This window comes from Serinus canaria, chromosome 28 (assembly GCF_022539315.1).
Source record: "Serinus canaria isolate serCan28SL12 chromosome 28, serCan2020, whole genome shotgun sequence".
Classification (NCBI taxonomy): Eukaryota; Metazoa; Chordata; class Aves; order Passeriformes; family Fringillidae; genus Serinus; species Serinus canaria.
This window is the reverse complement of record NC_066341.1, coordinates 1,142,186-1,165,434: the sequence shown is the minus strand read 5'-3', so window position 1 is coordinate 1,165,434 and position 23,249 is coordinate 1,142,186. Positions and strand designations below refer to the sequence as shown.

The window sequence follows — 23,249 nt, the reverse complement described above, 5'->3', positions numbered from 1 at the left end:
CTGGCTCAGGGTGAGGAACCCCCCTGGCAGCTCCCAGGAATGTTCTAGAAAGGAGATTCCCAATCCTTGGCTGCTCCGCCTGGGACTCACAGATTCAACAACGGCGGCAACAAAAAAGTGAATTTCTAGGCAGAACTTGTAGAACTTGAAAAATTTGTAGAATTTGAAGAATTTGTAGAATTTGTAGAACTTGTAGAATTTGAAGAACTTGTAGAATTTGAAGAATTATTAATTGTATAATTTGTAGAACTTGAGAATTGAAAAATTTGTAGAATTTGAAGAATTTGTAGAATTTGTAGAACTTGTAGAATTTGAAGAACTTGTAGAATTTGAAGAATTTATATAATTTGTATAATTTGTAGAACTTGTAGAATTTGAAGAATTTGTAGAATTTGAAGAACTTGAAGAACTTGAAGAATTTGAAGAATTTGTAGAACTTGTAGAATTTGAGGAACTTGAAGAATTTGAAGAATTTGTAGAATTTGAAGAATCTGTAGAACTTGTAGAATTTGAAGAATTTGTAGAACTTGTAGAATTTGTAGAACTTGTAGAATTTGAAGAATTTGAAGAATTTGTAGAACTTGAAGAACTTGTAGAATTTGAAGAACTTGTAGAATTTGTTGTAGAACTTGAAGAATTTGTAGAATTTTCCTCTTTTTCTGAAGTCTCCAATTCTGGGTCTGGAACCGCCACTTAATTTTTTATTTTTTGTTAATTTTCTCTTCCCCCCCACCCCCCCCCCCAAAACTTCATCAGAGCAAGGGAAAAAAAAAATTTTTTTAAAGAAGTGCAATACTAGGAGAAAAAGAGAGAGAGAGAGAGATCTGCTCAGTGTTCGTGCTGGCAGTTGATTTTGCCCTCGGAATGCTCCAGGAAATGCAGCATCTCCTCGATGATGGCCTGCAGAGCCCGGCCCAGCTGCTCTGCAGAGTAAGGCTTGCCCAGGGGAGGAACGTGCACAAAGGCTGACCTGCCACGGCTCTGGTACAAGGAGGTGTAGTAGGTGAAGTCACACAGGTACCTGGAATGCCAAAAAAAACCAGGGGGGTGGGCTGTGGGAACCCAGCACATCACTCCTGATGTCCAGAGGTACCCAGAGAATCCTTGGGGGATTGGGGAGCCTTGGAATGTTGCCAGAAGCACTTGGTGGATGGATTTTGATCCATCTGGGGATGTGCCAGCGGTGTGTGAGGAGATGGAACCTGTGGGAATCACTGGGGTGTGAATGGTGAAGGGAAGACACAATTATAGGGTAAATCCCAGATTTTGGGGTTTGGGTACAGGGGGGTTGTGGAGACAAGATGGAGGAAACAAGGCAGGTCACAAGACTCTTCTTTCTTCTTCTTGCCATCCATCTCCTGCTGTGGTGTTGGCACTTGGGGATTGGGCTGGGGTGAGGGTGTACCTGGTGACGAGGGTGACAGGTATTGGGGATAAAAGGTAAATCTGATATCCGGAGTTTTTGTTATAAAAGATGTGGTCAGAGTGCCTTTGGCTGCCCTGCTGGTCAGATCCCAGTCGGGCAGAGAAGGGACTTTACAGATAAGAAACAATAAACAATTCTGAAGACCAAAAAACCCTGGAGTCCAGACTCATCTTTTGAGACACAGCCAGAACCATCCTGGGGGTGTGTGGGGACAGAGACAAACAGCCGGACCCCACAGTGGTCAGCAAAAAAAAAGGGGAAAAAAATGGATAATGTGAAGTGTGGGTGCTCATTGTGGTGTTGTCCTGGGGGTGAGGTGGGAATTGTGAGTCTGGGAGGGTTTGATTTAATTTAGGATGGAAAAGGTGAAGGTTTCTCTTCTTTTTTTTTTTAAAAAAAGGGATAAAACCAGACAAAACGAGATGTAGGTCCCCATCCTGGGATTTAGAGGGATGTGAGACAGGAATTGTGAGTCTGGGATTGTTTTAAATATATATATATATCAACTTATATATTTATAAGCTGATATATATATATATTAAAAAGCTGATATACACATATATAAAAGCTGATATATATAAAAGCTGGTGTGTGTATATATATATATATAAAAAGTTGATATATATAGAAGGTTATTATATATATATATATATATATATATATAAGGTGATATATATGTATAAAAAGCGGATATATATATATATATAAGCCTGATATATATATATATGTATATATATAAAAAAGCTGATATATATATATAAAAGGCTGATTGATATATATATAAAAATGCTGATATATACAAAAACTGATATATATAAAAAACCTGATATATATATTAAAAAGCTTTTATATATATATATAAGCTGATATATATATAATATATATATATATTAAAAAGCTGATATACACATATATAAAGCTGATATATATAAAAGCTGGTGTGTGTATATATACTATATATAAAAAGTTGATATATATAGAAGGTTATATATATATATTATATATATATATATAAGGTGATATATATGTATAAAAAGCGGATATATATATATATATAAGCCTGATATATATATATATGTATATATATAAAAAAGCTGATATATATATATAAAAGGCTGATTGATATATATATAAAAATGCTGATATATACAAAACTGATATATATAAAAAACCTGATATATATATTAAAAAGCTTTTATATATATATAAGCTGATATATATATAAAGCTGATTGATATATGTATATATAAAAATGCTGATATATATATAAAAGCTGATATATCTAAAAATAAATAAAAGCTGATATATCTATTTATAAATAAATAAAAGCTTATATATATAAAAAGCTGATTGATATATATATAAAAATGCTGATATATACAAAAACTGATATATATAAAAAACCTGATATATATATTAAAAAGCTTATATATATATATAAGCTGATATATATAAAAAGCTGATTGATATATAAAAGCTGATATATCTAAAAATAAATAAAAGCTGATATATCTATTTATAAATAAATAAAAGCTTATATATATATATATATATATATAAAAGCTGATTTTATATATATATATATAAAAGCTGATTTTATATATATATATATATAAGCTAATTTTATATATATATATATCTATATATATATATATATATATATATATATATAAAAGCTTTTTATATATATAAATAAAAATAAAGGAGTCAGCTGGCCACTTTATAAAGAAGAAACAATCATCACCCTGAGCAGCAGCCCGCCAAGCAACACCAAGAAAACCCAAAACTTCAGTGCCAAGGAGAGTCCAGGGCGGCAGCCCCGCGATCCGAGGCGCACCTGCCCGCGTCCCTGGAGATGGTGACGGTGACATCCAGGCCCAGGGCAGAGACGCGGCTGCTGACGGCGTCCATGTCGATGATGGAGTCGATGCACTCGGGGCCGCCCTCCACGCAGCACTGCGAGCCCGGGCAGAAGCGGCAGTTGTCCAGCCCCTTGTAGCCCACGTTGTGGCCACACTTCTCCAGGGTGACCGTGGTGGCCATGCCCGACACGCCCACGTGGACCACCAGCTGCCAGGGGAGAAGGGACGGCGTTGGGTTGGATCAGGTCACAGAATCACAGAACCACAAAATAGTTTTGCATTCTGCTTTGGCACGGCAAATGAGAGAAGAATATTCTGGGGAGGAATTGTGCCTTGCTTTGCTCTGAAGAGAAATGTGGGGACGCAACCACGGCCCTGACAGGCCAAGGAGCCTGAGCACCATCACTGTGGGGGAACAATCCCCACACTGCATTCTGCTCTGGCACAGACTGGCACAGCAAAGGAGAGAAGATTTGTTTTTCTTTTCTCTGAGGTTCAGAGAATGTGAAACCCAGAAATATTTTTGGGAGGAACTGTGCCTTGCTGCTCTCTGTGAGGAGAAATGTGGGGATATTTCCTGGCAGGCCAAGGAGCCTGAGCACCATCACTGTGGGGAAACAATCCTCACATTGCATTCTGCTCTGGCACAAACAGACACAGAAAATAATATAAGAATTATTTTTCCTTTCTCTGAGGTTCAGAGAATGTGAAACTCAGAAATATTTTTGGGAGGAATTGTGCCTTGCTTTGCTCTGAAGAGAAATGTGGGGCTGCACCCCCGGCCCTGACAGGCCAAGGAGCCTGAGCCCCGTCACTGTGCTGGGGGAACAATGCCCACACTGCATTCTGCTCTGGCACAAACAGGCACAGCAAAGGAGAGAAGATTTGTTTTTCCTTTCTCTCAGGTTCAGAGAATGTGAAACCCAGAAATATTCTGGGGAGGAATTGTGCCCTGCTTCGCTCTGAAGAGAAATGTGGGGCCGCACCCCCGGCCCTGACAGGCCAAGGAACCTGAGCACCATCACTGTGGGGGAACAATGCCCACACTGCATTCTGCTCTGGCACAAACAGGCACTGAAAATGAAATCATTCTTTTCTCTGGTTCTCTCAGGTTCAGAGGATGTGTATCCCAGAAATATTCTTGGGAGGAACTGTGCCTTGCTGCTCTCTATGAGGAGAAATGTGGGGCTGCAATCCCGGCCCTGACAGGCCAAGGAACCTGAGCCCCATCACTGTGGGGGAACAATGCCCACACTGCATTCTGCTCTGGCACAGCTGGCACAGCACATGGTTAGAATTGTTTTTCCTTTCTCTGAGCTTCAGAGAATGTGAAACACAGAAATATTCTTGGGAAGGATTGTGCCTTGCTGCTCTCTGTGAGGAGAAATGTGGGGCCGCACCCCCGGCCCTGACAGGCCAAGGAACCAAAGCACCATCACTGTCCCCACACTGCATTCTGCTCTGGCACAGACAGGCACAGAAAATGGTAAGAATTGTGTTTTCTTTCTCTGAGGTTCAGAATCACAGAATGATGAGGTTGGGAGAGACCTCTAAGGTCATCAAGTCCAACCTGTGCCCTCACACCTCAACCAGACCATGTCCAGTCTTTCTTTGAACACACCCAAAGATGTTGATCCCACCACCTCCCTGGGAAGAGCACCCCAGCACTTTATTATTCTTTGGGTGACAAATTTTTCACACACTTTATGTCAACAACTGATTGGTTTGCATTCTTTTATGGACGAGGAGAAATTTGATGGGCTGCTGGTTTGCCCAGTGTCATTGCAGAGGTGGCACTGCCACCCTCCAACCCACTGTCACTTTCATTAATCTCTAAATGTTGGAGTCAGAGATTGAACTTCCCTCTTTTTCTCCCTTGAAGAGTTGTGTGTCCAGGTTGTTTTATTTTGTGTCCTCGTCACTGCGCTGATGAAACCACGGAACCCTCTGGGGTCAGCTTCTCACACCAAGGCTGGACCCAATCTTGGATTATTTTCCAGCCTCAATAATTCCATTTTCCAGCCTCAATGATTCCATGGTATGATTTCAAGGCCCTCCCCACCCCAAACCACCCTGGGGTTTCATGGTTCCACCCCCAGTGAAGCAGGGAGGTGTTACAGGTGCCAGAGGAACGAGGGGTTTTTACCACGGGTTCAGCACAGCAGAACTCCTCTCCTTTCACCCCCATCCCCACCTGAATTGTGATTTCATCAGGGTGAAAAGGAGCCTTGGCACCTGCACAGCTGCTGGGGGAGCCCAGGTGGCACAGACAGACCACGAGCTGTCTAGACAGCATCTGCAGCGGCCCCTTCCCAGCCACTGCTCCTGGGAGCACTCCAGGATGTAAAATCCCACCAATTCCCACCTTCCCACCACAAAAGAGGGAAAAGTCCAGCCAGGCACTGCCATGAAAAAGGAGATTTCACTCAGTGCCCACTGCAGGCTCCAACCCTTTGCTGGGTGGTTTTTTTTCCCCCTCTCCTCCCTTTACTCACTCACTTGGGGACTGTGTTTCTTCCACAAGGCAGGAATGAGTCTCTGCACGGTCTGGTACTCCACAGGGACCTCATAGACATGCAGATCCACATCATCCCTCAGCCCCAGCTTCTCCAGCTCCTAAAAACACCAGCAAAGCAAAACCAAGATGGTCAGGCACTGGATGAGCAGGGAATTTCACTCCTGGAAGGTTTAGGGGCAGAGTGAGGGACTAACACCAGTTTGTGTCACCTCATAAACTGCACCTGCAGTTTACAGCAACGTAAAAAAACAAACCCAAACCCACAGTGGCAACAACAAAGGCATCTCCCCACCTGTGTGGATGAAGAGTTTCACCCACAGAACCGTTTGTGGGGCTCTGCTGTGTGTGTGTGTGTGTGACAAAGAAATCAACATTTAACTGACAACAGTTATCAGTGACACCCACGCTCGCAGGGAGACCTTGGCTCTGTTATTTATAGAGGAGACAGTCACCATCCCTGCTTCTTCCAAGGAGTGACAGTGTGGAGAAGGTGGGACTGGGAGGGTTTTATCCATCACCCTGGCCTGCAGAGGAATTTCACATTTATTTCCAGATAAAGAGCTCTCAGGGCTGGGTGGCAGCGCTGGTGATTCAGCTCACCCAGTCAATGATTTCTCCCTCTCTGCCATGAAAACATCCCAAATATCCTGGCAATAAACACAGCCAACTTCCTCCAAACCTTTTAAAACACAAAGTGGCAGTTAAAGACCTTGCAAAGGCTTTAAAATCAGGGGAAAGGTTTTTTTTCCTCCTCAGTGTTTCTGTCAGGAAACTCCCACACACACAGGTTCTCCCTTGCTCTCCCCAGTAAGGCTCCAGTTGGAGCTTTGCTCCTCTGGAACCTCTCAGAGCCACCATCCCCAAACCTCCCAGAGCTCAAAGAAACACCCACAAGGTCTGAAACCTCTGGAAAAAAAAGGGTTCTTAAAAAACCCCATCAGCTGAGCCTGAGCTTTGGAGCCAGGTAAGAGCAGGGAGCATTTTTGCAGTGGGAGAAGAGACCTTGCCCATTATGTCTGAGGAATTCCTACAGCACCCAACCCAGACCAAGCTTTCCACTCGCCACCACATGTCCAAAAGAGCTGTTCCTATGGAGCTGAGGTGGGAAGAGGTAAAAGCCATCAAACTACCAAAGGACATTTCAAAATATTCCTGAATTTATCTCTGGTCCAGGCTTGGATTCGGGGACCAGAACCACGAGCTGCTCTCTGAAGCAATTCTCAGGTTTTGTTTTCCTCCTTGCAGATCAGCTGGTTTCACTCTCCAACCCTGTATTCCCCCAGGTTAAAAATTAAAAATTAAAGGCACTTGAAAGGAGAAGACAAGCTGAGGTTTGAGGCCTCCCCCGTTTAAATGTGAGCAGTGTCGTGCCATCGTTTTTCCGTGCTTTTATCAGCATGACTGCTTTTCTACTGAGGAAAAAAACCACCTTTCACACTTGTACAGCCAAACCACAGGGATGTAACAAGATTTCAGACAACTAAAACACCCAGAAAGGCCAAAGTGACACTTTGAGAGAGAGGCAGATATGAGCCAGGATGATAAATCACAGGCTCTGGCTCCCAGGGCAAGGCTGATATTAAAGCCTCGCTGTATTGATCAGTGTCTGGCACACTCAGACATTCATTAGCACAGCTGGATGGAAAGGATGCACAAATCTGCACAAATCTGCCACCAAAACCTTACCTGGAGCTAACAAAGCAAAGGAGTTTACAGGTGAGAGTGATCCAACACCAGCCAGCCTCTCCAGGAGGAGAATAAACACTTTTCAGGAGAGTTAACAGCAGTGAGAAGTGATGCTCCTGAAGGTTGGGGAAGGGAACAGCTCCTGGGGATGGATTTGGTGATGGGGAAGGAAAAGCTTCTGGGGATGGATTTGGTGATGGGGAAGGAAAAGCTTCTGGGGATGGATTTGGTGGTTGGGATTGGGAACAGCTCCTGGGGATGGATTTGGTGGTGGGGAGGGAAAAACTCCTGGGGATGGATTTGGTGATGGGGACTGGGAACAGCTCCTGGGGATGGATTTGGTGGTAGGGAAGGGAACAGATCCTGGGGATGGATTTGGTGGTGAGGATTTGGAACAGCTCTTGGGGATGGATTTGGTGATGGGAAGGAAAAACTCCTGGGGATGGATTTGGTGGTAGGGACTGGGAACAGCTCCTGGGGATGGATTTGGTGGTGACAAGTTTTGCTGGATGAAAACACAACCCTCCAGCCACTTCAACCTTAACTTTACCAAGCCACAACTTTCCTTTTAACCAAGCCCAGCTCCCCATAATGAAGATGTTTGTAACCTTCCCCCCCCCCCCCAACAAGTGCTCCCCCCCCAGCCCTGTCCACCTGACAACCAGAGCACACAGAACATGTGTGACCCATTCCCTGACCCCTCCACAATGCTGCTCTTTGTCAGCCTCTAATATCCTTATCAGGTCTGTCTAGACACCCTGACAGCAATTGTCCTTCCTAATGTCAAAATGCACTCTGACCTCTCTCCTCCTCCTCCTCCTCCTCCAGAGCCTGAAGCACTCTGGGGGGGATGAAGGAGCCCAGCAGCTTCACAGCCCACAGGTCACACCTGTGTCCACACCTAAGTCACAGCAAGGAGGGCAGAAAATGAGATGGGAAAAGCTGATTTCAGGGATTTCTCCTTGCAGGTCCTCCCCCAGCAGAAGCTGCACCCGTGGGGGGGGAAAAAAATTTAAAAATCCTGAACTGAAAGATAAAAATGATGAAAATTCAAAACAGCAAAGCCAAATTGACACAGAGTGGTTTTGCTGTGAGCCTTAAAGCAGAAAGGAGTTTTTCTTCCAGGAGAGCTCTCCCCCCAAGAGTAAAAACCCAAATATTTCATTGGGTTTTTTTTGGGGGGGGGTGAAATTTCCAAACTTTTCACTTTGGCAGCATTATGAGATTGCTGCTGCTACTGTTTAAGGTAGCCATGTGTAAAAATCAGTCAGCTTGCAAAACCAGACAGAAATCCACTGCACTTCCAGGGCAAACTCACCCCCTGTCCACCTTCTGTGGCAGAACCCAAACAAAACCAGGGGGAGTGAAAGGATAAAAAAAAAAAGAAGGAGAGAATTTTATCCTGGGGATGCAGCACCATAAAAGATGTAATAAAGCAGAACTAGCTGAGCCCTGGAGCTAGGAAGGATTTAGAAAAGATTGTTTAATTGATTTTTCTTCTATTAAAATGCAGATCACACCGTCTGGGATTCGGGAACTCAGACACGCCTTTGTGTCCCCTCCGCTCCATGAAGTCCCCGTCTGAAAGTTGCACAATGCCCACCTCAGCCAGGCTCAAAGACATGCTGTTCCTTTTTGTCTGGGCCTCTGGGGGCTGAGACAGGGGAAGGAAAGGCAAATCCTCCCCGCTGCCTCCCAGCTGATGTTTTCACTCACAATAATCCCGACCCGGAGCCTCCAGTTTGTACTCAAAACATCCCCAATTCTGAGCTCAGCCACTCAAAACATCCCCAATTCTGAGTTTAGCCACCCCAAACATCCCAAATCCACCCCAAACATCCCCATTTCTGAGTTTAGTCACTCAAAACATCCCAAATCCACCCCAAACATCCCCAGTTCTGAGTTTAGCCACACCAAACATCCCAAATCCACTCAAAACATCTCCAATTTTGATCTCAGCCACTCAAAACATCCCAAATCCACTCAAAACATCCCCAATTCTGAGTTTAGCCACCCCAAACATCCCCAAAACTGAATTTAGTGACCCCAAACATCCCCAGTTCTGAGTTCATACACTGAAAACATCCCCAGTTCTGAGTTTAGCCACTCAAAACATCCCAAATCCACTCAAAACATCCCCAGTTCTGAGCTCAGCCACTCAAAACATCCCAAATTCTGAGTTCACCCACCTCAAACTTCCCCAATTCTGAATTTAGCCACTCAAAACATCCCCAATTCCAAGTTTATCCACCCCAAACTTCCCCAATTCTCAGGTTATCCCCCCCAAAACACCCCCAACTCTGACTTTTGCCATCCCCCAAGCCCCTAAAAATGGATTTTAACTGAAGGGGATGACTTCATCCACCAGCCACACAGCTGAGCAGCCACCAGTGCCCGGAGCTGTTTCCCTTTAGGTTTGTTTATTTATTTTTTTTTTTCCCAAGCAACATCTCAACACCCACCACTCCTCCTGCTCCCAAACCACCCTTTTGTCTGTCTGAAATAAAAACAGCTATTTACAACAGCAAGAACAAACCAAATCACTCAGCCCCACTCCTGATTTTTAGGAGGATTTTTTTTCCCCCACCATCCACAACCTGAATATTCCTCCAAACCGACCCAAACTCAAATAAATTCATCCCCAAAAAGCTCTTGGAGGGAGGGAAAGGTTTTGTCCTCTCCCAGCAGCCAGCACATCAGGCAGCTGGACATTAGTTGGCTGTAATTGATTGGAGTTTGTGATTTAATTTAAAAGCATTTGAGAGAAGATATTAATCTCAGGGCTCTGAAGGGGAGAGAGACGTGGTGGGGAGAAAAATAGATTTAATTCCCTGGGCAACTGTCCTGAAAGGTGCCATGGAATTCCCAGGGGCTTTGCCACAAAACCCATCCAGGAGTGACCAAGAAGGAAGGAGTGGGAAAATGTGGCAGCACCAGCCCTGAAAAAAGTGTTTTTATAGAAAAAAAAAACTTAATTCCATGGAAAAGAGCTTAATTCCCTCTCCTTGCCTCATTTGTGGGATGCCAGCCTCACCCAGATGAACTCCTGGGCACGGGGTGGGGATTTTGGGGATGGCCAGGAGTTGCTGGGTGGTTCCAGGATATTCCAGGATTTTAGGGATGTGCAGAGCTGCAAGTGGCACAAAGCTGATTTCCCTGAGCAGGCAAGGAAAAGCATTTCCCCAAGCAGAGAAAAAGGGGGGGGGGGAATCCAGGGAGGGAGGAAAAGAGGCTGGGAATTGCCTGGCTGGGAATCCTGACCCTCACCCAACTCCACCAAAGCTCCAGCTGGGAATCTCTCAAGGATGAGGTTGGGTTTAAAGGTGAACCAGCTGGCCCAGCCTCAGGGCAGAAAGTGAGAGGAAAAACACCCAGATTCCTCTGGGCTGGCTGGTTTGCTGGAATCCTCCAGGGCACAGGAAGATTCCAAGCTCCCTGCCCCATTTAAAAAGCACCCAAAGCTGGGAATTCCTTCCTTGCCTCAGCTCCATTAACTCAATCTCATTAAACTCCACCAGCCAAGGGATTGTTCTCTGAGCAGGGAATCAAACATTATCCAGCTGACCATCTGGAGATCTGCAGGCAGCTCCAGAAGAAGTTTTAAGGGATAAAAGGAGCTGGAAGCCCAAATTTGTAGGGATTTGTCCTCTATTTTGACACTTCCCAAGAGGAAAATTCAGGGGTTACCTGGACTGCAATCCAGCTGGCGTTCACAGCGTGCTCCCCAAAGGGCCCAAACCCTGCAGGAGAAGAAAAATTCACAGATTGGACTCCAAGCTTGAAGTTGCAAAATTTTTGCAAATTTTTGCAAATTTTTTCCTGGAAAAAATTAAAAAACAAACCCTCCACTTCTACCTCTCAATCCTTATTTCTTTACACCTGAGTGTCAAACAAGACACCTGCACTAAAATATTTCAACTCCAGCCTTGGACAGTGAAGGAAAACAATAATTTGCTTGAAAAGAAACTTGTTATTTTTGGTTTTTTTTTTCCTTGGGGAGAAGAATTTTACTTCCTGCCCAGGTTAGAAAAATTGGTTATTACCAGCTAACTTGCCCGATGCCACAGAATTAGAATCATGATTGGATTTTCTATTCCTGATTGCTCCAGCCCACAGCAGATGCTTCCACAAGCCTGCCTCAAATGTTCCTTCTCTGCTCAGGGTCTTCTCCAAGATCTTCGTTAGCGTTAATTACACCTCCCAAGGAAACAAACAGAGCTGTTGACAACCCGCCCACAGCACAGCAAAGGCCACCAGGGTGTCATCCAAACCACTTCCTTCAGCACCTCCAAACTCCTAATGAATAACTTTGGAGTTAACTGGTAATCCATAACATCTTTTTATCTTTTTTTTTTTATTATTCCTTTTTTTCCCCTGAGCAAGCACACAAAGGTTGGGTAATTTATCTGGGCGTAACGTCGATATGCTTTAATTTCAAATGTCAGCCTTGCCCTCCCAGCCTCGTGCAATTAGGGGACAATAAATTCTGCCCAGCCCCTTGAAAGGACCCGAGAGGGACCACAAATATCAGCTGACACCTTAATGGAAACGTGAGATTTGCCCTCCCCAGGCAGGCTGAGGTGATGCTGCACCTCGGGAGGAATTTCCCAAGCGTGGGCTCGTCCACGCCCGTGGATCCCAACCCGGCTGGCCAAAATAAATATTCATTCCTACAAAAATCCAAAAGGCTGGGGGTGTTTTGCTGTGAGCAGAACTGCAGGGGTGTGAGACAAACTATGACAGGGGAAGGAGGCAATGAATGCCTCCCCAGCTGTTTCTGCAGGTCCCACACGAAGCCAACACCCGGACCTGCTAAGCTGAATTCCTAAATAAAGCGTGACAATCCTATAAAAGAACTAAAATCCACATTTCAACAACCCAGCCAGGGAATGGCTGAAATCCTACAGGTGCCCAGGCACAGGGCAGGATTGCCTGGCTCCGAATTCCAACTCCAGCTGGCACAAACACAGCTGGGGTTCTCATCTGGGGTTATCCCTTCCCGGGAACAGAGGGAACTTTGTGGGCAGCACCCGACCCCATGGAGCACATCCACCCTGCAAGGCTCATTAGCAGTAAAACCAGCTGCAGGCACAGCCACGGGATTATCTCCTTAACGAGTTCTAAAAAAGAAATGGTGCACAAACAACGCTTATCCCGGGCCAGCACAGGCTGGGAACCCACTGGGAACAGGACACCGTCCCCAGTCCCGAGCGGAATTCCGCCCCATTATCAAACAGGGGCACAGCTCACAGGCAACTTTGCAGACTTCCCTGAAATTTACCAAAAAAAGGGGAAAAAAAAAAGAGCGTGGAGGATCCCCGAGCAGCAGAACGTCTCCTGACGCAAGTTTTCTGTTTAGTCACCGCCGCTCCACGCTGGATTTGGGCTCGGGAAAGGCAGGATTTGCCACCTGCTCCTTGGAAAAAAGCACTTTCTGCCCGTGGTTACGACTGCTCTGCTATTCAAACAGCCTCGGCTTCAGCTGCTGGGGGGAGACCTGAATAGTTTGGGCCAGTTCCCCATTTGTCACAGGACGGCCTCACCCACAAATCACCCCGAGCTGCCTTTGTACCCCGCCAAGGCACTGACAACGCCGGGGCCCCTCGCTCATTCTTCCCCCCGGGGCAGCTCCCACACCTGGGGGGCTCAGGGGGTGATTCCCCCCTCCCTGCACCCCCAAAATTGTTTTGCTGCTCCTTAGGGTGGCTTTGATTCCCTTCTTTTGGAGAATAGCAAACCTTTGGGATGGGGTCACGCGTGGGAAAAGGGGATCCGAGTGCCAGCTGGATGGATAAATGCCAGAAAAGCCCCTCGCTGCTGTACCCCCTTCCCAGCTTTGACAACCCTGACCCAAAGCCCCCCAGACTCTGCCCTACACCCCATTTATCGCCCCACATAGGGGACAGCCCCCCAAACAGCCCCCCAAGGGGACAGCCCCCATTCCCCATGCCCTCAGTCCCCCCCTGATGGGATAGCAGACCCCCTCTCTCACCTTAGGGAAGGGGTCCCCCACTTAGGGAAGAGGTCCCCAACTGCCCCCTCCAAGCCCTGCGATGAAGGGGTCCCCAAAATTCCCCCTCTGCCCCAAATTCCTCATCACACAGAAGCGGCGCCTCCGAGCCCCCATCACTTCGGGGAGGGGTCTCACACCCACCCCCGGCCACTTTAGTCAGCAAAAGGATCCCCAAAGCCGCTCCTCAGCACAGAGCAGGCGTCCCCCAGCTACACCCCCAGACCCTTTTACCCCCCCCCAGCTCTGCTCTTCCCTGGCACCCCCTCCTCAATTCGGGGCAGGGCTCCCCCAAACTGCCCCCGCCGGGACCGGGGTCCCCCAGCAATGCCCCCCCCCCCCTCCAATTCCCCTCTCACCGCCCCGTACCCGTCACCACCACCGCCCGCCGCGGCTTCTCCATCGCGGCTCCGTCCCGTCCGTCTGTCCGTCTTTCTGTCCGTCTGTCTGTCTGTCCGTCCGTCCCGTCCCGCCGCCGCCGCCGCCCCGCACTGAGCGCGGCCCCGCCCCGCGCCGCCCGCCCCGCCCCGCGCCGCCCGGACCCGCCGCTTCCGCCGCCTCGGCGGAAGTCCCGCCGCGGGACGGCCTGGAGCCCTTCACCCGTTACCGATCACCGGCACCCTCCGTGCGCGGCGCAGCCCGAGGGGCTCCCGCTCGCCCGCCTCATCGGCGAGACTCGGGGGGGGGTTGGTTAAACAAAACGCTCACCCTGAGCCTCGCGGGGGTTCCCTGCCTGGCTGGGGGGGAGCACGAAGCGCGGCCGCGGTCCCGGGAGGTGCGGAGCGCGTCTCGGTCCGTCCCGGCGCGGCCCGACCCGGGCGGTGCCGCCGCAAAGGCGCGGACCGGGCGGCGCGGCGCGGCCGGGCCGTGATCCGCGCTCTGATTGGCTGCTGCGTGACCGCGCCGTGCTCTGATTGGCTGCTGCGTGACCGCGCCGTGCTCTGATTGGTCCCGCGCGGAGCCGGGGGCGGTTTGAGCGGCAGCGCCCGGCGCGGCAGCGGCTCCCGGTCCGACACGATGGTGAGCGGGGCACCGGGAACGGGGAAGCGGGAGGAACGGGGAGCCGGGCTCGGGAGGAGGCTGGAGCGGAGGGGAGGGCCTGGCTCGTCTCTTCCCCGCCGCCAGGAATGGCGCGCCCGGTGCCCCGCTCGGTGCTCGGATCGGTGCCCCGGCCGGTGTCCCGTTGTCGGTCGGTGCCTGAGGCCTTTCTCTTCTCTTCCCCTCGCAGCTGCCCCTGTCCTTACTGAAGACGGCACAGAACCACCCCATGGTGAGTACCGGCCGCGCGGCCCAGCCCCGCTCCCCTCTCCGGTACCGCGCGGGTGGCACCGGGCACGTCCCGGTACCGGCGCTGGGCCGGCGCCCCGTGACCGCTGTTCTCTCGCAGCTGGTGGAGCTGAAGAACGGAGAGACCTACAACGGGCACCTGGTGAGCTGCGACAACTGGATGAACATCAACCTGCGGGAGGTTATCTGCACATCACGGGTAAGGCTGGAGCACCGGCGCCGGTACCGGGCAGGGCTCACCCACGGCAGGGTCCGCGGGGAGCACCCGGGAGCAGACAGGGCTGTCACCCCAGATCTGTCCCCAAAGGTTCCCCAGCTCTGTCCCTGCAGCCAGGCTGGCTCTGGTTCCTATGGAGGCGTGACCTCTGCCTGAAATGCAGATTTAATGTAATTATTAATAATGTCCACTTAATTATTGATAATTAACGAAGGAGCAGCCTGGTGTAGGTGTCCCCTTTCTGCACACCACAGAACGAGGGGCTGGGGTCCCTCATCCCCCTGGGTGAGGACTGGGGGGCCACGTGCTGTGATGCTGATCCAGGTTTCCCAAAAAACAGCTTTTACCTGTCCCAGGCAGCCTCAAACACCACGATCTCTTTTATTCCCTCCAATCTCTTTTATTCCCTCCAATCTCTTTTATTCCCTCCAATCTCTTTTATTCCCCCAATCTCTTCTATTCCTTCCAGTCTCTTCTATTCCCTCCAATCTCTTCCCCCCGATCTCTTTTATTCCCCCAATCTCTTTTATTCCCCCAATCTCTTCTATTCCTCCCAATCTCTTCTCTTCCCCCCAATCTCTTGTATTCCTTCCACTCTCTTCTATTCCCCCCCAATCTCTTCCCCCCAATCTCTTCCCCCCAGTCTCTTCCCTCCAATCTCTTCCCTCCAGTCTCTTCTCTTCCCTCCCCTCTCCACATCCAGCTGAATTCACCCACTGAGGTGAGAGGGACCCTCTGGTCCCCCTTGCCCAGAGTTGCTCCAGGAGGTTGGGATCTGTGTTTTGGCCTTTGACCTCCACCAGAAGGGTCGGCTCCCGTCCCTGTGGGAAGCTCAGAGGGGTGGAAGCTCAGCTGCTGTTGTGCTTTCCCAGCTTCCCCAGCCCTGGAATGGCAGAGAGGCAGCCAGGGATCCTGGTTCATCCCAAAACCCCCCTGCAAATCCCCCCAGCTCCCGTTGGCCCCACGGCAGGAGTCTGGAGCAGCGAGGCTGGGGCACATCAGTGAGGTTTGCAGGGAGGTTTGGGGTGGGAATTTTGGAGCTTGTGGCTGGATCTTGGGTGGTGGTGGGATAAGAAACCCCCGCAGGACGGGGACTCAGAGGAGGTGACAGCAAAGCCTTACCTGTGCCCAGGACACAGGTGATGATTCCCTGCTCCTTCTCCTGTGGGAATTTGCTTCCAAAGGCTCCGTGCTCTGCCTGGGAAGAGCAGCAGCTCAGGTGTGATTGGGGGGGGGTCACACAGAAGGATGTGGGGGTGTTGGAGAGAGTCCAGGATGATCAGAGGGATGGAGCAGCTCTCCCGTGGGAAAAGGCTGGGGGGATTGGGAATGTTCATCCTGGAGAGGAGAAGCTTTGGGGTCACCTCATTGTGGCCTTCCAGTGCCTGAAGGGGCTGATAAAAACACAGAGGGAAACTTTGGGCCAGGGATGGAATGCCAGGAGACGGGGGGAGGGCAGGCTCGGGTGGGATTTTGGGAAGGAATCCCTCCCTGTGAAAGTGGGGAAGGTTTGGGATGAAATTCCCAGAGCAGCTAGGGCTGCCCCATGCCTGGAGTGTCCAAGGCCGGGTTGGGCAGGGCTTGGAGCCACCTGAGACAGTGGAAAGTGTGGAATTGGGACAACCTTTCAGCCCTCAACCCAAACCATTCCATGATTCCACCATCCCATGACCCCGGCAGGCAGGGAGAACAGCCTCACCTGCCTCCAAACGCCCCCAAACCCCGGGTGGAGCTGGAATCTGGTGGCACTGGTGGCACTGGTGGCGCTGGCCACTAGATGGCACGGGACAACGAGCCGGGAGCCTCTTGTTTACTCGGGGCAGCCCGGAAGGAGGAAGGAGCCGGGAGCTCCATCCCTTCCTGCACCCCGCGCCAAGGAGCAGCCAGGCACATCCGAGGCAGGGTGGGGTTTGTCTCTTGGAAGGGAATTCTCTTGCTCCTCTGCCTCGTCCTGGGCTTGTCCGTGCAGGCAGAGCTGCCCCAAATAATGATGATGATGATGATGATGAGCTCTGCTGCATCCCCAGAGAGCAGGAACACCGTGCTGGTTTCTCCTCCTCTCCTGGGATACTGGAAGGGGCTGGGCTGGAGCCACCGCAGCTGCAGCGGGGTCCCAGTCCCTCCTCCCACTGACATCATGGCCAGGGAGTTGTTGTTCAGCTCTGGCTGCTCCTTCCCACAGCCCCGAGGGGGTGTTCAGCTCTGGGCTCCAATTCCCACAACTGGCTGGGGCCCTGCTGGGCTGAGTCCTTGGGAAGGCCATGGCACCCCAGGAAATCCTGAAACTGCCTGGAAGCAAGGCAGGGAGGTGGCTGCTCCCAAACTGACACCCTGAAGATTTTTATTTTTATTTTAAAAAAAAATATATTTATTTATATAATAACCCATTGGGTTGAGTCCTAGGGTCCTAGGGAAGGCCATGGCATCCCAGAAAATCCTGAAACTGCCTGGAAGCAAAGCAGGGAAGTGGCTGCTCCCAAACTGAGCACCTGAAGATTTTTCTTTTTATTTTTATTTTTAAAAATAAATAATAATTATTTACATAACAAATATATGATAACCCATTGGGTTGAGTTTTAGGGAAAGCCATGATATCCCAGAAAAAACCTAAAACTGCCTGGAAGCAGCACAGGGAAGTAGCTGCTCCCAAACTGAGCACCTGAAGATTTTTATTTTTATTTAAAAAGAAAAAAAAAATTATTTATATAATAACCCATTGGGTTGAGTCCTAGGGAAGCCCATGATATCCCAGGAAATCCTGAAACTGCCTGGAAGCAAAGCAGGGAGGTGGCTGCTCCCAAAACTGACACCCTGAAGATTTTTTTTTTAATTTTTTTATTTCTATTTTTATTTTTTAATGTACAGTGTGTGAGTTCCTTATTGGGTTGAGTCCTAGGGAAGGCCATGGTATCCCAGGAAAAACCTAAAACTGCCTGGAAGCAGCACAGGGAAGTGGCTGCTCCCAAACTGAGCACCTGAAGATTTTGATTTTTTATTTTTAAGAAAATATAAATGTATAATGTGTGAGTTCCTTTTCCCCCTCAGCTGCTCAGGAGGCTCTCATCCCACAGCCAGCTGGCTCCAGAGCTGCCTCGCTGCTCCTTGCACACCCCAGGGCAGTGCAGGAGTGGCTGACTCCCAGGAATCCTGGCCACAGCTGCCTTTCCTGACCAGAATTGGGTGTTCCCCTTGTTCCCCCCCCCTTTTTAACTCCTGCTCCCACTTTCAATTCCCTCCTGCTGCCAGAAGGGAAGAAGGGCCTGGGTTCCTCAGCCTCCTCTCCTCACGTGTCCTGCCACTGCTTGAGGAACAAATTGAAATTGCAGTTGTTTGTGGGGAGTTAAAGCCTCAATTCTCACAGCTGGGGACAGAAACACTCCCAGCAAAAACTGCTGCATCTCTCTCCCTCTCCAGAAACGCTCAAAACCCCCAAAAGTGACCCAAAAGGAGCAGGTTCTGCTCGTGGTGACAATTTCAAACCCCCAGAAGTGACTCAAAAGGAGCAGGTTCTGCTCGTGGTGACAATTTCAAACCCCCAAAAGTGACCCAAAAGCAGCAGGTTCTGCTCGTGGCCTCATGTGTTGCTCCTCAAATGGATGATGACACGTTCAAAATCCCCAAAAATGACCCAAAAGCAGCAGGCTCTGCTCGTGTTGCTCCCCAACAGGCTGGGAATAAGTTAAAAATCCCTAAAAATGACCCAAAAGCAGCAGGTTTTGCTTGTGGCTTCATGTGTTGCTCCCTACCAGGACGGGGACAATTTCAAATCCCCAAAATTGACCCAAACCCAGCAGGTTTTGTTTGTGGCTTCACGTGTTGCTCCCCCCAGGACAGGGACAAGTTCAAAATCCCTAAAAATGACCCAAACCCAGCAGTTTTCGCCCATGGCCTGACATGTTGCTCCCCCCAGGACGGGGACAATTTCAAAACCCCTAAAAATGACCCAAAAGCAGCAGGTTTTGCTCATGGTGACAATTTCAAATCCCCTAAAAATGGCCCAAAACCAGCAGGTTTTGCTTGTGGCTTCACGTGTTGCTCCTCAAATGGATAGGGACAATTTCAAAACCCCCAAAATTGACCCAAAACCAGCAGTTTTTGCCCGTGGCCTGACGTGTTGCTCCCCCCAGGACGGGGACAAGTTCAAAATCCCTAAAAATGACCCAAAACCAGCAGGTTTTGCTTGTGGCCTCTCGTGTTGCTCATGAAATAGATGGTGACATGTTCAAAACCCCTAAAATTGACCCAAACCCAGCAGTTTTTGCCCGTGGCCTCTCGTGTTGCTCCCCCCAGGACAGGGACAAGTTAAAAACCCCTAAAAATGACCCAAAACCAGCAGGTTTTGCCCGTGGTGACAATTTCAAATCCCCCAAAAGTGACCCAAAAGCAGCAGAAACCAGCAGTTTTTGCCCGTGGCCTCTCGTGTTGCTCCCCCCAGGACGGGGACAAGTTCTGGCGGATGCCCGAGTGCTACATCCGCGGCAGCACCATCAAATACCTGCGGATCCCCGACGAGATCATCGACATGGTCAAGGAGGAGGTGGTGTCCAAGGGCAGGGGCCGTGGGGGAATGCAGCAGCAGAAGCAGCAGAAGGGCCGTGGCGTGGGAGGAGCTGGACGAGGTAAAAAAAAAAAACCTGATTTTTAATTTTATTTTTTATTTTTGTTTTCCTCGTCTTGGAGAGGGGAGAGTGGGATCCTTGCCTTTAAAATTTCCCTTCTTGTGCAAGGAGCAGCTCCTGGAGTTTTGTTTTAAAGGAGCAGCTCCTTCTGCTCTGATTTAAACCCAGGGCTGTGTCTGGGAGAAGCTGGAGCAGCTCCTGGAATTTTGTTTTAAAGGAGCAGCTCCTGGTGCTCTGTTTTAAAGGAGCAGCTCCTGGAATTTTGATTTAAAGGAGCAGCTCCTGGAGTTTTGATTTAAAGGAGCAGCTCCTGGTGCTCTGATTTAAAGGAGCAGCTCCTTCTGCTCTGATTTAAACCCAGGGCTGTGTCTGGGAGAAGCTGGAGCAGCTCCTGAGCAGGATCCAGTCGAGCAGGCAGCCCCTGCCAAGGAGAAGGGAGGATTCCTGCCAGGGATGGGCCTCCCTCCTTCCTGGGGTTGGGCAGGAGCTTTGGAGAGTCTCAACTTGATTGTTTCAGCTCCTTGAGGAGCGTGGCCCTGCAGAAATGCAGCTTAGCAAGGCCCAGGGGGAAAACAAAAAGCTGTTCTGGGTGAAAATAGTGGAAATAAAGAAAATAAACCAGGCTCTGCTGGTGGCAGTGAGGGAAAAAAAATCATCTTCTCTCCCTCCTTTAAAATGGGGGTTTGGATTTCCTGATTTGTGAATGTATTTGTGTTTAAAGACAGAGCTGAGTGAGGGTTTGAGCTGCTCCTGGAACGTGAATAATTCATGGGGCTGATAAAGGGCAGGCTGCCACTTCAGAGGAAATAGGTCACCAAAACAAGCCTGGACATTTCCCGGGGCTGGGTGATCCCAGGGCGCCTCAGCTGGGGGACAGGCTGCTCCTGTTCCCCAAATTATCCTCCTGGAAGCCTGGCAGCTCTCCCCTGGTGCCACATCTTTGGGGTTTGTGCTCACCCCACAACCCCAGGGCTGCTCTCAGCCCGGCTCCACCTCCAGCTGGAGCTTAAAAATCCCAGCTCGGTTTTAGGAGGAGTTTAAAAATCCCTCAGCTCAGTTTTAGGAGGAGCTTAAAAATCCCAGTTGAGTTTTAGGAGGAGCTTAAAAATCCCAGCTCGGTTTTAGGAGGAGTTTAAAAATCCCTCAGCTCAGTTTTAGGAGGAGCCTAAAAATCCCATCTCAGTTTTAGGAGGAGCCTAAAAATCCCATCTCAGTTTTAGGAGGAGCTTAAAAATCCCTCAACTCAATTTTAGGAGGAGTTCAAAAATCCCTCAGCTCAAATCCCTGTGACCTTTCCAAACCTTTCCCTTTGTTTCACAGCAGTTTTTTAGGATTTTTTTGAGGAGGATAAACCCAAACCTGTGCTGTTTTCGCCCCTCTGGCAGTGCCCACCTGGTGGGGAGAGCTCCGAGGTGGAGCTGTTCCCATGGGCAGCCTCAGTTTGCTGCTGGAATATTTTCAAGGGAAGCTTCAGCATTTGCTAATTAGCTGAAAGGTTTGGCTCTCATTCCCCAGACGTGAAGGGAGGAGGGAGAGAGAGGAAAAAAAAAAATAATAAAAAATTAAGGCAGGACAATTTTGTTGGGAGGCCAAGGGGCAGGAGGGAAGCTGTAATTGTGCTCACAGCTGAAAGGATTATTGTTCCTGACACTCCTAATCCTCCTCCTTTGACTTCTTGCTTGCCAAACTCACCATTCCCCAGCCTTTCCTCCAGGAGGAGCATCCCCAGCACTGCAGGCTTGGGAATCATTTAATAATTTATCCACTTCACAACCTGGATTTTACATTTTTTTGCCTCCCTGGTTCCATTATTTGGTTTTTTTTTGGGGGGGAAGGAGCTTCAGTTTCCCACGAGATCAGCATTGATCACGAGATGGACACGGCTGCTGAGGGGGGATGAGTTTTTGCACCTCCCAAATAAAAATCTGGCACTGCAAAAGGAGAAGTCAAAAAGTCCCATTTCTGCTTCTGAGGCTCCCAGACGAGCCAGATTTTGGGGTAAAAGAGGAAGAAGTGAAGCTGTGAGGCACTGCTGGCTCCTGGGGGTGCTGTTACCTGTCCCTTTGTGTCCCACAGGTGTGTTTGGTGGCCGTGGCCGAGGGATCCCGGGCAGTGGAAGAGGCCAGCAGGAGAAGAAGCCAGGCAGGCAATCAGCCAAGCAGTGATGGCCAGGGACACTTTGGGTTTTGTCACCTCAGGGCTGCCACGTGTCCAAAAACGTTCCCTTTCCCACTCCTCCCTCCGAGCCAGAGCCCAAATCATGTTCCTTTGGGTCCCCTCACCTGGAGTTTTCTCCTCCCTGTAGTCAGTAAATCATTGGAAATGCTTTTTGAAAATCCATGGTTAAGGACTGAGGTTCTGCCTTCTCCCCAGAGTGAATTTTTCAGCTTTAATTTAAAATATTTCCCCATCCAGAGGTACCAGCACGAAGGCAAACGCTTTCTGGATGGTTTGGATTTTTATTTTTGATTTTTTTTTTTAAATACTTGAAACTTGGGAAGCTTGTTTTGTTTGTAACAGCTGCGTTTTGGTTTAAAAACACTGAACTTGAGGCTGCTGTGTCTGTGGATGAATAGTCCTAAAGGTTTGGGGTTTTTTTTTAAACCAACAAACTTTTGAGCTGTTGCTTTTCTTCTTCTGGCCTGTGAGTTCTGTTCCTCCAGTGGCTCAAAGGAGGGATGAACATTGGCCTTCAAGGTTTGTTCATTTGTGACAAATGAGCATTTCCCAATTAGCTCATTGCTAATTTGACTTCAGATTTGAAGTTTCCTTCAAATAAACAGTTTTGGGTTTTTTTCTGTGGTTTCTTTGGTTTTTTTGGTTTGTTTTTTTTTTTTTGCCTGAGGCTGGTGCACCCCTTATTCCTCATGGGGGATTTAAATTTTCTTTTTGGACATCAACTCGAGTCGATTTCCATGGATTGATTTTTGAAAACTCCCTCCCTTCTGCTGTGACACCCAGTCCTGAACCCTGACAATGTTTCCCCACCCTCATTTCTTCCAGCAGCTGGTGCCTGACCTCGCTGGCTGTACCTGTCACTTCCTCCCCCAGCCACCAATTATCCTCCCTTGGGGACACAGGCCAGCGTGTGAACGTGTCCCTGCTGCAGCTTCAGAAAACTCCTGGGAATTCCCAGGGCAGGTTACTCCAGTCTTCCACCCCAAGAGCAAAACACACCCTCAGAAAATCCTGGCTGAGCACACAGAGGGGGAAGAAACAGCTCGACCCCCCCTGGATGGGTGAAAATGCTGAATTTTGGGGGGAAAACTGAAATTGGGACTTGTTTTGAGCAAGGTTTGGGGTTTGTCCTACTGGTTCTCGTGTTGGAGGCTCTGCCATCGCCACTGTACTGAAAAGGAGTGAAGAACTTTGCTTTTATAGACTTATTTTTTTAATGTTTGTAGAACTGGGCACGGTGGTGAGTGAGAATAAATCTCCAGCCTCTTCCAGCCGCCTCCCTCTGTGTGTCTGTGATGCTGCTGGGCCCTTCCCCGAGCCCTGGAATGGGGGATAAATCCCAAAATATTCCATTTCCAACCCCAGCCACGCCTTCCCCGTGGAGCTGCTCCCCTTTGAGTCCCTGACCAGCCCTCGGTGCTCATCCCAGGGAGCCAATTCCAGGGG

The 23,249-nt window shown here is 49.1% G+C and overlaps 2 protein-coding genes across 4 annotated transcripts; one reads left to right on the top strand and one right to left on the bottom strand.

Moving 5' to 3' along the window:
- Window positions 1-722: 722 nt before the first annotated feature.
- On the bottom strand, window positions 723-14,477 carry PGPEP1 (pyroglutamyl-peptidase I). 3 transcript variants are annotated; one of them, XM_030231591.2, is made up of 5 exons: window positions 14,211-14,477; window positions 11,180-11,232; window positions 5,788-5,904; window positions 3,264-3,496; window positions 723-1,021 (listed from the first exon to the last, which is right to left on the bottom strand). In XM_030231591.2, exons 4-5 carry the CDS (start codon window positions 3,467-3,469, stop codon window positions 829-831), a joined length of 399 nt encoding a protein of 132 aa, XP_030087451.1. In that variant the 5' UTR covers window positions 3,470-3,496; window positions 5,788-5,904; window positions 11,180-11,232; window positions 14,211-14,477; the 3' UTR covers window positions 723-828. The 3 variants fall into 3 exon arrangements, with proteins under 3 accessions (XP_030087451.1, XP_030087450.1, XP_050841932.1); XM_030231590.2 differs by lacking the exon at window positions 14,211-14,477 and adding an exon at window positions 13,872-14,006; XM_050985975.1 differs by lacking the exon at window positions 14,211-14,477 and adding an exon at window positions 11,536-11,664.
- On the top strand, window positions 14,417-23,074 carry LSM4 (LSM4 homolog, U6 small nuclear RNA and mRNA degradation associated). The gene is made up of 5 exons (XM_009100002.4): window positions 14,417-14,522; window positions 14,731-14,772; window positions 14,890-14,988; window positions 19,442-19,625; window positions 21,702-23,074. The coding sequence occupies exons 1-5, from the start codon at window positions 14,520-14,522 to the stop codon at window positions 21,788-21,790; spliced, it is 417 nt and encodes a 138-aa protein (XP_009098250.1). The 5' UTR covers window positions 14,417-14,519; the 3' UTR covers window positions 21,791-23,074.
- Window positions 23,075-23,249: the final 175 nt, after the last annotated feature.

What these genes read in the sequence shown, in the direction of transcription:
- PGPEP1 (XM_030231590.2), bottom strand. Translation starts at nt 13,905, where the DNA reads ATGGAGAAGCCGCGGCGGGCGGTGGTGGTGACGG. An exon ending in CCAGCTGGATTGCAGTCCAG is followed by an intron (nt 5,905 to 11,179) that starts GTAACCCCTGAA and finishes TGGTGTTTTTAG; the next exon opens with GAGCTGGAGAAGCTGGGGCT. An exon ending in ATCTCCAGGGACGCGGGCAG is followed by an intron (nt 1,022 to 3,263) that starts GTGCGCCTCGGA and finishes TTGGCATTCCAG; the next exon opens with GTACCTGTGTGACTTCACCT.
- LSM4 (XM_009100002.4), top strand. An exon ending in CGGCACAGAACCACCCCATG is followed by an intron (nt 14,773 to 14,889) that starts GTGAGTACCGGC and finishes GTTCTCTCGCAG; the next exon opens with CTGGTGGAGCTGAAGAACGG. An exon ending in CGTGGGAGGAGCTGGACGAG is followed by an intron (nt 19,626 to 21,701) that starts GTAAAAAAAAAA and finishes TGTGTCCCACAG; the next exon opens with GTGTGTTTGGTGGCCGTGGC.